Source organism: Aquarana catesbeiana, linkage group LG04 (assembly GCF_042186555.1).
Source record: "Aquarana catesbeiana isolate 2022-GZ linkage group LG04, ASM4218655v1, whole genome shotgun sequence".
Lineage (NCBI taxonomy): Eukaryota > Metazoa > Chordata > Amphibia > Anura > Ranidae > Aquarana > Aquarana catesbeiana.
In genome coordinates, this window is record NC_133327.1 from 57,307,001 (window position 1) to 57,320,740 (window position 13,740).

General features: G+C 42.5%; 1 protein-coding gene across 1 annotated transcript in view; it reads right to left on the bottom strand.

Moving 5' to 3' along the window:
• LOC141139279 (opsin-5-like) overlaps positions 1 to 13,740 on the bottom strand; it is an 88,489-nt gene that overhangs the window by 21,797 nt on the left and 52,952 nt on the right. Inside the window, exon 3 of the mRNA XM_073625235.1 lies at positions 6,293 to 6,624. Within this exon, the coding sequence (XP_073481336.1) occupies positions 6,293 to 6,624 (332 nt within the window). The remainder of the gene's footprint in view (positions 1 to 6,292; positions 6,625 to 13,740) is intronic.

The following is a 13,740-nucleotide window of genomic DNA, read 5'->3' on the forward strand; positions in this document are numbered from 1 at the left end:
TATTTTTACAATGCTGTAGAGGGTTGGCTAAAATATCAGACCCCTAACATCTTACTTTTGAGACAGAGAAAGGAATTGAGGACACAGATTCTTCAATTCCTTTCTCTGTAGCCTCAGTTGCACTGAAGATGAATGAACGGGAGACAGGGGCTCCTGTTCATTCATAAACTGAGGCATAGTAATCACAGTTTACTGTGCTCTGTTGTGAATAGACACAGGAGTGATCTGTACCATTTACTCACTGTGTCCAATTCAGAAAAAGAAGGGTCCGGTAAATGACATATCAACCAGTCCCTTCCCCCACTCTACATCCGCCTGTGCACCTGCATCAGCTGGTGGAGAGGGAAGCCAGCTGTGCTGCAGGGGGACAAGGGGGGCCCAGACACACAGGGGGAAATCAGATGTGGGTAGCACAGGGAAGGGGATCGGTACAGGAGGAGAATTATAGAATGATGCACTAGGTCTGTGTCTCTCTCTCCAGCAGCTGAAAGCCAGTGGGAGGGAGAGGGGGAGAAACCCGCTTTCAGCTTCTGGAGGGAGAGACAGTGCATCATTCTGTAAATTACCTTCTGTCCCGCCGCACCAATCCCCCTGCTTTCTGGGCCCCCCTGTGGTACCCCCATATAGGTGGCACTGATGTCACCCCTCTGGCGTGTGTCACCAGGGTGCAGTCCACACCCCCAAACCCCCATAGCGATGCCACTGACACATTATGTAACAAGTTAATTACTGAGATCTCATGAGGCAATATTATTGCTAAATATCCCCTATATCATTAAAGTTTACAAACTGTAAAAAAAAATCCTTCTGGCTGACTATTTTTCATAAACAACCCCTCAATGTTAAAACATACTTTAGGGCAACATTGTTGTTAACATTGCATTATATGTTACAGCTTTTTTTTAATCTCTTTAACATTTTGTTTTTTTAACTATTGTTGTAGCTGGGAATTCCAGCTTATAACAGGTTGTTTTTCAAAGAAATTTAAATTGCCAATATGCCCATGAAGGTTCTAATTTTTTGAGATCAAGTTATGGTTACTAGTAATTAGTCTCATTTAGCTATACATAGGCTGAATTTCACTAAATACTACTAACTACAAATTGCCACAACTAACACGTTGTGGTGCTAAATTAAATCCCATCTAAAATAGATAAGAATTCAAAAAAAAAAATGCGTTTAAATAGCACTGCAGGGTGTTTAAATAGGACTGTTCTATCCAATAAGCACCAGTTAGACCTAACACACTCAATAATCAGCACACTGGTCAGACATGCCATTTTTCTCTTCAATACAAATCTAAGGAAACTTATGCTGAGGGGAGTGGCTATCACTCAGCTATGCCAGCACAGACCACTACAGTGTGAGGGAAGGAAGTATAATTTGTACTGATAGAAAAAAAGGAATTTTAATACATTTCCAAGCTAAAAAGTTGGTGTCAAATCATGCCATGCAGATGTACAGTCTCAAAGACATAAAAAGGTGTAAGAATTCAGTTGTGCATAAGTTCAACTTTTAAGGAAACCTATGGAATCTTACAATAATCGTCAAGCCTTTGGATTAGCATAACTGCCAGGCAGCAAGCATTTTTAAAGGAGATTTCAGTAGTGGCAGCCTAAGTATTTTATCAGGACAATTTTTCTTAATTAAACTCCAGAGACTAGTCTGTATTAGACTTCAAACTATCTAGTGCATTCATTTTCAGTTCAGGGCTTTCTACGGCAATCCAATTAATTCAGCAGAGCTTCATGATTGATTTACTGGAAATGTGTAAACACCGCATGGGACTTTTATTTACTGTGTATTCAGAAATTCTGCTTTCTGCAGAATGTGGAAAACTGTTCTTTATATTTTCAAGATGCTCAAAAAAAGATTGGATACATACAATGCTCAGCATAAACGAGTACACCCCAACAGATTTGTCAGAAAACCTTTACTTTCCTTTCAGAATTAACATTTTCTATGGGACACTATACTACAAAATACTCCCACAAATGTGCAACCAAGATTTTTTAATTTGCACACACAAAAAAGTATTTTTTCTAACAAATTAATTCAAGACCATGTTGCAAAAATGAATACACCCCTTTGAAAAGCCTTAAAAGCAAAGCTACATTTTAGACAACAAAATTATAATTACCAAGAATTCAACTACAGGTGAGTCTAATTATTTATTAAACAGGTGTCCAGCAGACAGTTTATTATAAAAGGGCGCCGTTACTTAAAGAAAACCCCTTCCCGCTTTATGCTGTCAGCAATGGCACCACATGGAAGAGAATATAATAGAAAAGGCCTGAGAAAGAAAATAATTTCTTTACACAAGAAAGTTGAAGGCTACAAGAAGATCATCAAAGTTTTACTTATCAGTCAGAATACTGTAGCAAAAGTGATACAAAAATTTAACAAAGTTGCAATTGCAACCATCTCACAGAGACTTCCAGGACCTCCATGGAAGTTAACACCACGACAGGAGCATTTTCTGATAAGAAGGGTTGAAGAAAATCACCATGCAAGTTTACTGCAGTTAGCTAAAGAAGTAGAAAGCCAAACTGGGGTAATTGTTTCCCGTGACACAATATGGCGTACACTGCAAAGGAATAGCATGCATGGGTGTCGTCCATGAAGAAAGCCTCTCCTAAAGCCCATGCACAAAAAAAAGCCCACCTAGAATTTCCCAGGACCCATACTGAAAAAGGAGAAGACTACTGGACTCTGTACTCTGGAGTGACAAGACCGAGATAAATGTTTTTGGAACTGATGACGACAAAACTGTATGGCATCGCAAAGGTGAGGAGTACAAGGAAAAATGCATGGTGCCTACAGTGAAACATGGTGGTGGCAGTGTCCTTCTGTGGGGCTGCATGTCCTTCTTTGGGGCTGCGGTCAAGTATGTCTCCTGATCTGAACCCAATCAAACACTTATGGGGAATTCTGAAGAGACAAGTTGAGCATCACTTTCCATCCAGCATCTAGGCTCTAAAAGAGGTAATTCTTGAAGAATGGAAAAAGATATGTAGCAAAGTCTTTAACCTCTTCAGTCTAATGAGGACCTTCAAGCCCAAAGACAGCTGACATCCTTCAATATGTAGTGGGTTATGAGGCATAGTGGGTGCACAGATGGTGAAAGTCATTGGGTGCCAGACACTTCTTGGATGCAAAAGAGGTTTTATTTCTTTTAACAGTCCTTTTTATATTTTGAAGGGAAAGAGGGTTTGGGCCAGGACACCCTTAAGTAGTTGCAATTTCAATTGGCAGACTCCGAGACTTCAATAGGAAGACAGTCGTACAGGGAAAGGCACCAGCAAGGCGCCACTTTTGCATGTGCAGGATTGCTGTCTCCTATGGCAACAGTACTTAACAGTTCCTAACACAAAGTTCAACAGTTCACTCAGCTTCACTACAACTTATACTTATAGTTCTTCAGCCCCTTGAGCTCCTAGTCTCTCACTGGACTCTCTGATTCTCTGGCTCTGAATCCTGTGAGCTCCTCAAGGCTTTTGTGGTGGTATCTCCCTCAAGCGTCACCCACGCTTCCCTGCTGGGTCCCTAGCTTGGCACTCCAGATACTTTTCAAGCTTCACCCCTGCTAAATAGCTCAGTCCCTGGCTTGACACACAAGGCTGCTCTGCAAGCGTCACTTCCACTGGTTGGGTCCCTAACTTGATCATCGCATGAAGTTTCCCAATTCTCCACCGTTCCTGTTCAGTGAGAATACTGCTCCGGTACTTGCTTCAGTTACTCACTGTGGTCCCTGGTTAAGGTTGGTGGTCCCTTAGTGGCGATAGCTTCCCTTCTACCTCCGACCATGACAGGCTCTCTGGCCGGCAGAACTGTCACTTTTGATTGGACTGCAAGACTGCTCTGCCCTCTTACTTCTGAATAGGCCCTCACACAGCCTGGCAGCCTGATGCCCCCTGGGATAGGCTCAATCTCTGGCCTAGCAGCTGGGACATAAAACACACGTCCACCCAGACAGTGGTCTGGGTGGCACAGAACATAGATCACCTGACCTCACCGAAGATATAGGTTTTCCCAGCAGGCCAAGGGATTCAAGAACACCCCTGCCCATTAGCTGGGATACCCATATACCCATAACCTGATCTTGGGTTGTCCTTCTCATATCTAGTACCACCAAGTTCCCGGCCACCTAGTGGTAGAAGAAAAAAATGCAACAAGGCCAAACTTGGGTAGAAATCAATAGATCTCTATCAATTAACTGCAGTAGCTACTCCTGACAAGGAATTTGGGGAGGAGCTCCCTGACTAAACCCCAGGGAGCTACGGATAGATGTTGTAATATGTCGCCAACGTGTTCATTCCATGCCTAGAAGACTTGGTGCTATCCTTACAAATCATGGCGATCATACAAAATACTAGATGTAGTAGTTTTTTTTTGTGGGGTTTATTCATTTTTGCATCAACTAATTTAAGTAAAATTAAAGATTTTGTAATCTAAGTTATATTATTAACCTTGCTTTCATGAAATGAGCTAAACAAATGTTCCATAAAATTAAGTTTTGTCAAAATTTTGGAAATTGTTCTTGTTTATTGAGATATTGATTGAAATCTTACTTTTCAAAAGGGTTGTACTCATTTATGCTGAACACTGTATATAGAAAACAAAAATAGGAAAACCAGTAGGAGAAAGATATATAAACTACCATTGTCTGCTCTAAAAATGCAAGTTGTCTGGCTACCATGCTGATGCACTGGCATGACGTCCAGTGCTAGTCATGAACATAAAAATATGGTTTATTGTGAAGCAGAGGACTGCAGTTCAGATTGCCCGATCTTGCCAAGTCAACAATAGAATGCCTAGACCAGAGATGAACTGACCATTCGGACCCTCGGGCTAGTGCCCGAGGGCCCGGCGCCACTAGGGGGCCCCATGAGAGGCTCCTATCCTGGACACTCACTCCTACTAGTTAGTATAGAACGAAACAAGTTGAGCATGAGCGGACTGACATTGGATGGGGGTGATGTGAACATGGAGGCATCCTGATGATAATCTTACTGCAGAGCTGGGGGGGCGGGGAGCTGCAAGAGCCAGCACACTGGACAGGTGCTAGACTGGTGCCCCAGGAGCCGCTGCTGCCGGCTGGCCAGCCAGGTTGCTCTGTACATTGCTGCTGTGTGAGAGGCAGAGCAGCCAGTGTGCTGAGCCCCAAAAAAAGAGTATGAGAAAGAGAAAGAGGGGTGCAGATAGAGGAAAAGAGAAAAAGGGTGGGGGGAGACAGAAAGAAAGAAAGTGATACAGAAAAAGGAAGAGACAAAGAAAAAAAGAAAGAGTGGGTGTGATAGATAGAAAGAGGAAGATTAAGGAATAAGGAGGGAGAGTCTTAAGGGGTGTACACACGGGTTGAATATCTGACAGCATCAGCCAGTTCAATAGAAATTAGCTGACATTCGGCCCATGTGACCAGGGGAGCATGAAGAGGGCATGACCGAAAAAGGTCTGCTGATCAGCATCTGATCAGCGCTCTTAGCCGGTATGTTCTGGTGGGGGGTCTCCCTGTCAAAATACAATAGCTCAGTGGGGGATTTGTTGTACTAACATTGCATAATTCGTACAGCTTCTCCTCCCAACTTTTCAGTTTTTTTATTGTTCAGCCTGCTAGAAATCGGGAGATAGAGAGGGATGTGGGTGTGGCTTGAATGTGCGCAGGGACAGAGGTGACCCCATGATCTCCTTTTTCCTGGGGGCCCCATGAGTTGTCAGTCCGCCCCTGGCCTAAGACTGGCATCAGCATTTGCTCTGGAAAAGGTACTCATCTCAGCATAGTTTAACATTTGAGAATAGGTCTGGTTTAAAGTGAACTTGTTCTTTGAACATGCAGGGCAAAGCAGCTGGATCTCTTTATTACCCCCTCCTTACCTTCACTCCCTTCACTCTCCTGCCACACCAATCAGCCACCAGGAGAGAGGAGAGCAAGCCACCAGGACTCCAGGAGAGAGGAGTGGAATCCATATGTAAACTCTTTTCAGTCAGAGCTTAGAGAGGGTTTGAAGACTCTTCCCACCTTCATGTGACCCTACTGGGCCAATCACAAAGCACCAGTGCTGTCACATGCTCCTCCTAGAGGTACTGTGTATCTTCTTCCACCTTGAAAGCAGTGATGGGGAGGTGAAGGAAAGTAAAAATATACTGCTGAGGAAGGGGTTAGTGAAGCAAATGTATTGTGTTGTCCTGCATTGGCAAAGCACATGTTTGCTTTAAGGTATAATTCCTTTTAAGCATGTAACTATCAAGACTGCCTGTATTTTAGGCTTATTGGGCCCCTATAGGAACTTACCAGGGTGAGCTTCCTCTCCACTCTGGCTGCATTGGGGATCTTGTCATAGTTCCGGATCTCTTGGTATGCCTTATGAAGCTTCCAGGCTATCCTGGTATAACAGGTGATAATGGTCACAGCAGGAGTAACTGTGCACAGTATGAACATGCTAATGATAAATGAGAATCCATTGGTGGAATTCTGAAATTCAGCCCAGGCGATGGTGCAAGAGAGTCCAAATGGTTCTGGCCCATAGTGGCCCCAGCCAACCAACGGGAATATTGCCCACAGCAATGCGTACAACCATATGCCAGCTAGTAGGATGTAGACTGCTTGCTTCTTAATGGTATTACCTGGAAAACACAATTAACAGTTCTGAGTGATAGATACAGTTATTAGTAGATTCAGTGAAAATGTAAAATTCTTAAGCTAGCTATAAACCTCAGATTATTGTTGAATGTGCAGGCTAGATCAGTCTGAGCAATTTCTTTGGGCAGATGCAGACACAAGTAGGTGGCCTTAGCATTCATTTTCTCAGATCTGCCCAATTAGCCATTTCCCATAAAAAAATGGACAGCCAGTGCCGTCTAATGCCTCGTTTCCACCGAGCGGATCGGTTCGGTTCGGTTCGGTACGCTATTTTGGGTGTTTCCATTATGAAAGCGGCCCATACAACTGAACAGAACCGTTCCATTCAGGGTCCTGCTTCAGATGTGGGGCCATAGAAAATGGAACGGTTCGGTTAGGGCGGAGCTACGATACTTTACACTGTTTGGTGGACCTGTGACGCCATGACGGCATTTTTTCTAAACCCATGTATGGCCCATGTCGGTCCAACTTGCAGTGGAAACGCTCGCCTGAATAGGCCGGACCATTCTAGGCCGTCCAAACCGATCCGACCCGAACCGATCTGCTCGGTGGAAACGAGGCATAAATGTTCCATTATAACGAGATTGAGAACCAATCTAGCTGAAAACAGGCAGATCAAGTGATACTCATTTCATTTCCGCAGACTACTTAAAGTAGACCTAGCATTAGATAGGTTTTTCATGATAAGTACTGTACATGCATTCTAAGTAATGTGTAAGTGTTACACTTCTAAGCATTTATCATAGTACTCCCCCTAGCAATGCCTTCATTTGCTTATCTGTCCATCACACAGTCATGTAACTCATGATACCTGTAAAGTTCTTGGCTCTTGTTTTGTTTCTTGCTACAAAATAACAGTATAGAATCTGATCACTATGGAAATGCTTCATCCTGTCTGCAGCAGATTGATGGTGTCATCTTAAAGTGTTTGTTACCCCAACACTTCATATTCCTGATATGTTCCTGCTGTACAATGTACTTGTATGAGAAAGTATCCTGTTCTCTTGGTATTGCTTCCTTTGTGTGAAATCCCTGGTGTGCCTGACAGTCCCTCTGCTTTCCTATTCAAAACTGACCACACTAAGCAGGGGAGCACTTTGTGGTCAGTTCTCTAGCTATGCTGTGAACTCAGTGTGCTCTCCTCCAATGATCAGACTTGTCCTGACATGCCTTAGCTGCACAGGCATTCACTGGCAAGCTGTGTGTTGCTGCTTCTTCTCCCCCCAGCTCTTATGCAGCTGAGAACAGAGGGAATGTGATCACTTATAAAAAAGGGAAAAAGAGGTATTTATAAAGTTTTTTTATTATATCTATACAAAAATGTTTTGTCTTTCATTTCTATTTTAAATGGAATGGGTTGTTTTACAAGGCGATTGTTTACAATCACGTTAGGCTTGCTATAGACTAATCAAATTTTGAGTGCCGCTATCAGAATGCAATGTCCTAGCGGAGGGTGGGGGGGGGTTTATTGTTAGTGTGGACAGATCATTTATTTTAATTGAATTAACAGACACTTTTATTTCAGCCCCCTGGCTGAATAAAAAAGAAGACTTATGCCGCGTACACACGAGCGGACTTTACGGCAGACTTTGCCCGGCAGGCGGGATTTCGTCGGACAATTCGATTGTGTGTGGGCTCCAGCGGACTTTGTTTTCTCAAAAGTTGGACGGACTTAGGTTTGAAACATGTTTTAAATCTATCCGTCGAACTCGAGTCCGGTCGAAAAGTCCGCTCGTCCGTATGCTAATTCGACGGACAAAAAGCCACGCTAGGGCAGCTATTGGCTACTGGCTATGAACTTCCTTGTTTTAGTCCAGTCGTATGTCATCACGTACGAATTCAACGGACTTTGGTGGATTGTGTGTAGGCAAGTCCGTTCATTCGGAAAGTCCATCGAGCAAAGTCTGCCGTAAAGTCCGCTCGTGTGTACGCGGCATAACTGTGTATAGCCAGCATTGGCCTTGGCAAAGTCACATGGCTTGAAACCAAGGACAACGTTTTAGCGATAACTTGTTTTAGAATTGATGTTGTTGTTGTATAATGTAACTTGTAAGAAGTAACTTACTCAGAGTTGTAATGTTACTGAAAGATCACCTTTAGTCCTCACTGGGCTATTTTGAGAAATTTGCCATTCTCTAAAAGTGTATAGGTGCCCAGAGAACAATTATATCATTTTGGAAGGAAATATGGATTACACCAACTTATTTGCTACATGAAAATATAGAAAATCATTGATGATTCAAATGGAAAACCTGAGGATTTTTCTTTTGTATTTACATTTTTATTGGGAAAAAAATGCATGTAAACATATGCATAGCAATAAAACATTTAAAAGCTCTGCCAAAAAAAAGAATGTTGTTGTAAAATAAGAGCAGAGAGGTAGTCCAGATGTCAAAGTGTGTTTAAGGATCCCATGGAAAGTGTTTATTCATCATCGTTGCATCAAATGTGAAACAAAAGTGTTTCTTTTGCAGGGGGTCTGTGTTCGCACAATCCATACAGAACAGAACATTCAGCCCCCTGGCTAGTTATGAGACAATTGGAGTCTCCTTATATGTGCTGGCTGTTCCACCACATCCTGCATGCAGTCTCTTTTTTCTCAAAACCACCATATCACTCATCTCAGTGATGATTTAGTAAGATATTAAACCCAAAAACACAAATGTACTATATTGCAGCTTACCCATTCTTAGATGTTGTGGCTGAATTTTTTTCACTTTATTTTTACCTAGTGATCTGGCCAGTAATTCTGTTACATTTTAAGTTTCTAGAATAGACCGAGCTGTCAAGCAAAAGTGGCAGTTAAAGGAATGAGACAAACCATTTAACACTGACGGGGGTGCTTACAATGGTCCAATTTATGTAAAACCTCTATCCCAAAAGAAAAAAAAAAGTGTTGCTGTAACTGCTTATAAAGTGTTAGCTGGAGTTCGGCTTTGGTTTGATGCTCAATCTAAATCTGCTAGTCAGTCCATCTAGCACTATACTCTTCACAGATTCATAATGCTGCTGTCCAAAGGTGTCTTTGTTGCTTCTCCATCGAGAATGCAGACACCCCAAGACAAGAAGCATGCCACTGGCTCGATCACCAGGGGAAAAACAAAGAAAAAAGTCTCAAAAAAGGACACTTCATTGAGGCTTGGTTCACACTATTGCAAATTGGATGTGGGTCTCCAGGAGATTGTGACCGGCTCTCTATGGAGCCAGTTTACACATCTCCGGAGCGCCTCCAGTGCGAATTACACAGAGGTCCTGTGCATCTTTTGGTCCATTTCAGCTCTGAAATCAGCCAAAAATTTGGGCTGAAATCTGACCTAAAACGGTGAATGGAGATGCACCGGACCCCTGCTGTGAGATGCTCCGTTCTTCAGTGTGAACCCAGCCTGAAGGACTGGTATACTGCAGCAATGTATCCACTTTTTGTTTTCGGGTTTATTACCACTTTCAATTATACAGCGGAGGGGGAAAGGAGTTTGGCCAGTGCTTAACCCATCTTATACTGCTACACAGACCTACGACTACCACCATCTTATCTCATAATTGCCAAGGACTAATTGGCAGGTAAATCCCATTCAGAATGCTGCCCTGGAACCAGTGGGGCTGTTTATCACAACTGGGCATGGCAAGAAAATGAAAAGAATAAAACCTGCACTGTTATAAGAGAAGGTCTCTAAAGACAAAAAAAACAAAAGACTTTCTCTCCCTTCCAAGTGTAATATCTTCAATAATAAAGCAAGGTAGGGGCCTAAAAGACTGAATTCCAAAAAAGCCGTTTGCTCCTAGCTTGGTAAAGGGCTAGACATGGTCCAAAACATCTTAGATGAAATAGGTAGATCTTTGCAGCCATTGTAGAATGTGCATGTTGGGTGAGAGCAGGCAATTTTAGGTATCTTACATTGGTCTTATTATTGGACATGCTTCTGAACTTGGACAGGACATGAACAGGTTTCATTTTTGTTCAAACCATGAAACAATGTAGCAATGAAAGCTGAACTCCATGCATAAAAAAGTCTTATCTTCTTCCCTCATTTTTTGTCATGTTGGCACTTATATTGTAAAAAATGCTCTATCATAGAAGCTGCATTCTCCTTTTGTTACCCATAGACAGTGGTAGGGTATAGCTAGCAGGGCCCACATCACTACACTTTCCATGGTTCCTTTGCAAAATGTCTTGTTTGTGGGTGTCTCCATTGCTGTGATAGTGGGTTGCATTTTGGCAGGACTGAAAGAGTGAAAGAGTGTCCTTTTGGAGAAAGTTTTGAGTGTTCCAACATGGAGACATGGAGCGCTATGGGGAGTGTCATGTCATAATGTTCTAGGAGGTGACCCGTCACTTGTACAAAGGACAAGTTACCATTACAGAAAGTCACCACTGACTATAACATGACCATAGCTTCAAGTTGGAAAGAACCCTAACATGGGACTGGGCAGAAAGTCCACAACTTACAAGTGATGAAGAATGTTTGTGGGAATCCACACAAAACTTTTAGTTTTGTATAGATACACTCGATAGGGTATAGATAGGGTTAGGACCTCTCTTTAAATTTTTATTTGTGATCCTACTTGGAGCTTTCACTGTTCCTTTTTGTTCGAGTGGATTTGAGAAAACGTTTGTGTAGGTCAAGAAGACATTATCAAAAAAATTATAGGGCCTGTGTTTGCTTAAGTAAATCTGCTGTAGTGTCTCTTCAAAAATCAGTACACCAAATTTTTTTCTGATTCGCAGCAGATAAAGTTCACCAAAAGAAACACTGCCTATTGTCTACACAATATTTAGTAGATACCATTTTTATGCAGGTCAGTATGTGGATGTCCCTTCAACTGGATCTTTAACCACTTGTCTACCAGCAATGTTTGTAAACGGTGGCTGGTAGACAGGAATTCTCCCTGTTTGCTATAGCAGAGGATGTGCAAATGACTTTGAATATTACTTACTCTCCTTTCAGTAAGATTTTTAGAGAGAAAAAAATGATGAAAGGGTTACTAATTTGGGCCAAGGCAGTGATGCCACTAACCAGTCAGAATTCAGATCAACACAGATGTCTTCCCGCTTCCCAGTATTGCCAATTCATATATTGACATGGTTGGAGTGTTCCCCCCATCCAACCCAAACACACCATTCTTTTTACTACGTGAGTAATATTTTAAAATAACATTTCTTAAATGTTATAACATTTTTCAAAGTATTCATACCCCTTGAAATTGTCCACATTTTGTCATGCCAAATGACAAAATGTGGAAAATTTTAAGGGGTGTGAATACTTTCAAGGCACTGTAGAGACGAGATAGGTTTCTCTGAAGAGATGTTTTTCAGGAATCACTTAAAGGAAAACACAGTGGGACGCAGCCAAACAGTTTGAGGTAGGTAATTCCACAGAATAGTAGAGGCTCTGGAGAAACCCTGTAGGGATGACAGATTTGACAGGGTAGTTTGAGAGCAGGTGGTCTTAAGGGATAAGTGTACCCTTTTGGTACATGTTACATGTTCCACCTGTTTTTTGGATGGAACATGTAACATGTTCCTGCTCCTGCAGTCACTCCCCGTTTTCCTCCCCTCTCTGTGACAGCAGGATGGTGATCTTCTCCCTGCAAACGCTGTCATTATTTGAAAATTTGAAAAGTACCGACAGGCTTTGTGGCTGGCGGCTTGTAGTTCTCAATGAAACACCAGGTCGCTGTTAAGCGCTCTAGGTAGTTCATTGATTTTTCCTGTCATTGTGTAACTGCCTGCCCATAGGAGGTATGAGCAGACAGCTTACACTGACAGTCTGCAAGACCCCTGCATTGCAATCGTGATCAATGGTTTCCAGGCTCCTACAAAAAAAAAAATCATAATAATAAATGCACATTCTTTCAGCTGCAAAAAATGTGCATTTATAATTTTTTATAAAGGTGAACATATCCTTTAAAGGGCCAAAAAAGAATTGGGTGATATTTTTAATTGGGGTTGGTAATGTAATTTGGGGCAGAGTTGTGCACGGTTTTGTATATTGTAGTCCCTATAGCATTTTACCTGATATATTATTTAACATACACTAAATTACCAGAATTATTGGGACGCCTGCCTTTACATGCACACGAACTTTAATGGCATCCCAGTCTTAGTCCGTAGGGTTCAATATTGAGTTAGCCCACCCTTTGCAGCTATGACAGCTTCAACTCTTCTGGGAAGACTGTCCACAAGGTTTAGGAGTGTGTCTATGGGAATGTTTGACCATTCTTCCAGAAGTGCATTTGTGAGGTCAGGCACTGATGTTGGAGAGAAGACCTGGCACTCTATTTCATCCCAAAGGTGTTCTATCGGGTTGAGCTCAGGACTCTGTGCAGGCCAGTCAAGTTCCTCCACCCCAAACTCACTCATCCATGTCTTTATGGACCTTGCTTTGTGCATTGGTCCAAATCATTTGGTGGAGGGGTGATTATAGTTCGGGGTTGTTTTTCAGGGCTGGGCTTGGCCCCTTAGTTCCAGTGAAGGGAACTCTTAAAGCATCAGCATACTAAGACATTTTGGACATTTTCATGCTCCCAACTTTGTGGGAACAGTTTGGGGATGGCCCCTTCTGTTCCAACATACATGCACACCAGTGCACAAAATCAAGGTCCATAAAGACATGGATAAGTGAGTTTAGGGTGGAGGAACTTGACTGGCCTGCACAGATTCATGAGCTAAACCCGATAGAACACCTTTGGGATGAATTAGAGTGTAGACTATGAGCCAGGCCTTCTTGTCCAACATCAGTGTTTGACCTCACAAATGCGCTTCTGGAAGAATGGTCAAACATTCCCATAGACACACTCCTAAAACTTGTGGACAACCTTCCCAGAAGAGTTGAAGCTGTTATAGCTGCAAAGGGTGGGCCAACTCAATATTGAACCCTATGGACAAAGACTGGGATGCCATTAAAGTTCATGTGCGTGTAAAGGCAGGTGCCCCAATACTTTTGACAGTATAGTGTATATAACATGCAGATTAATCTGTCCAACAAAAGTGACGGAGGCCTGCATCGGACACCTCGACAGTGTTATAGTTTGTGTGCTTGGTGTACATTTATGGCTTTAAGCACATGGATGCATTTGGCCACCCAGCCCACATACACTGC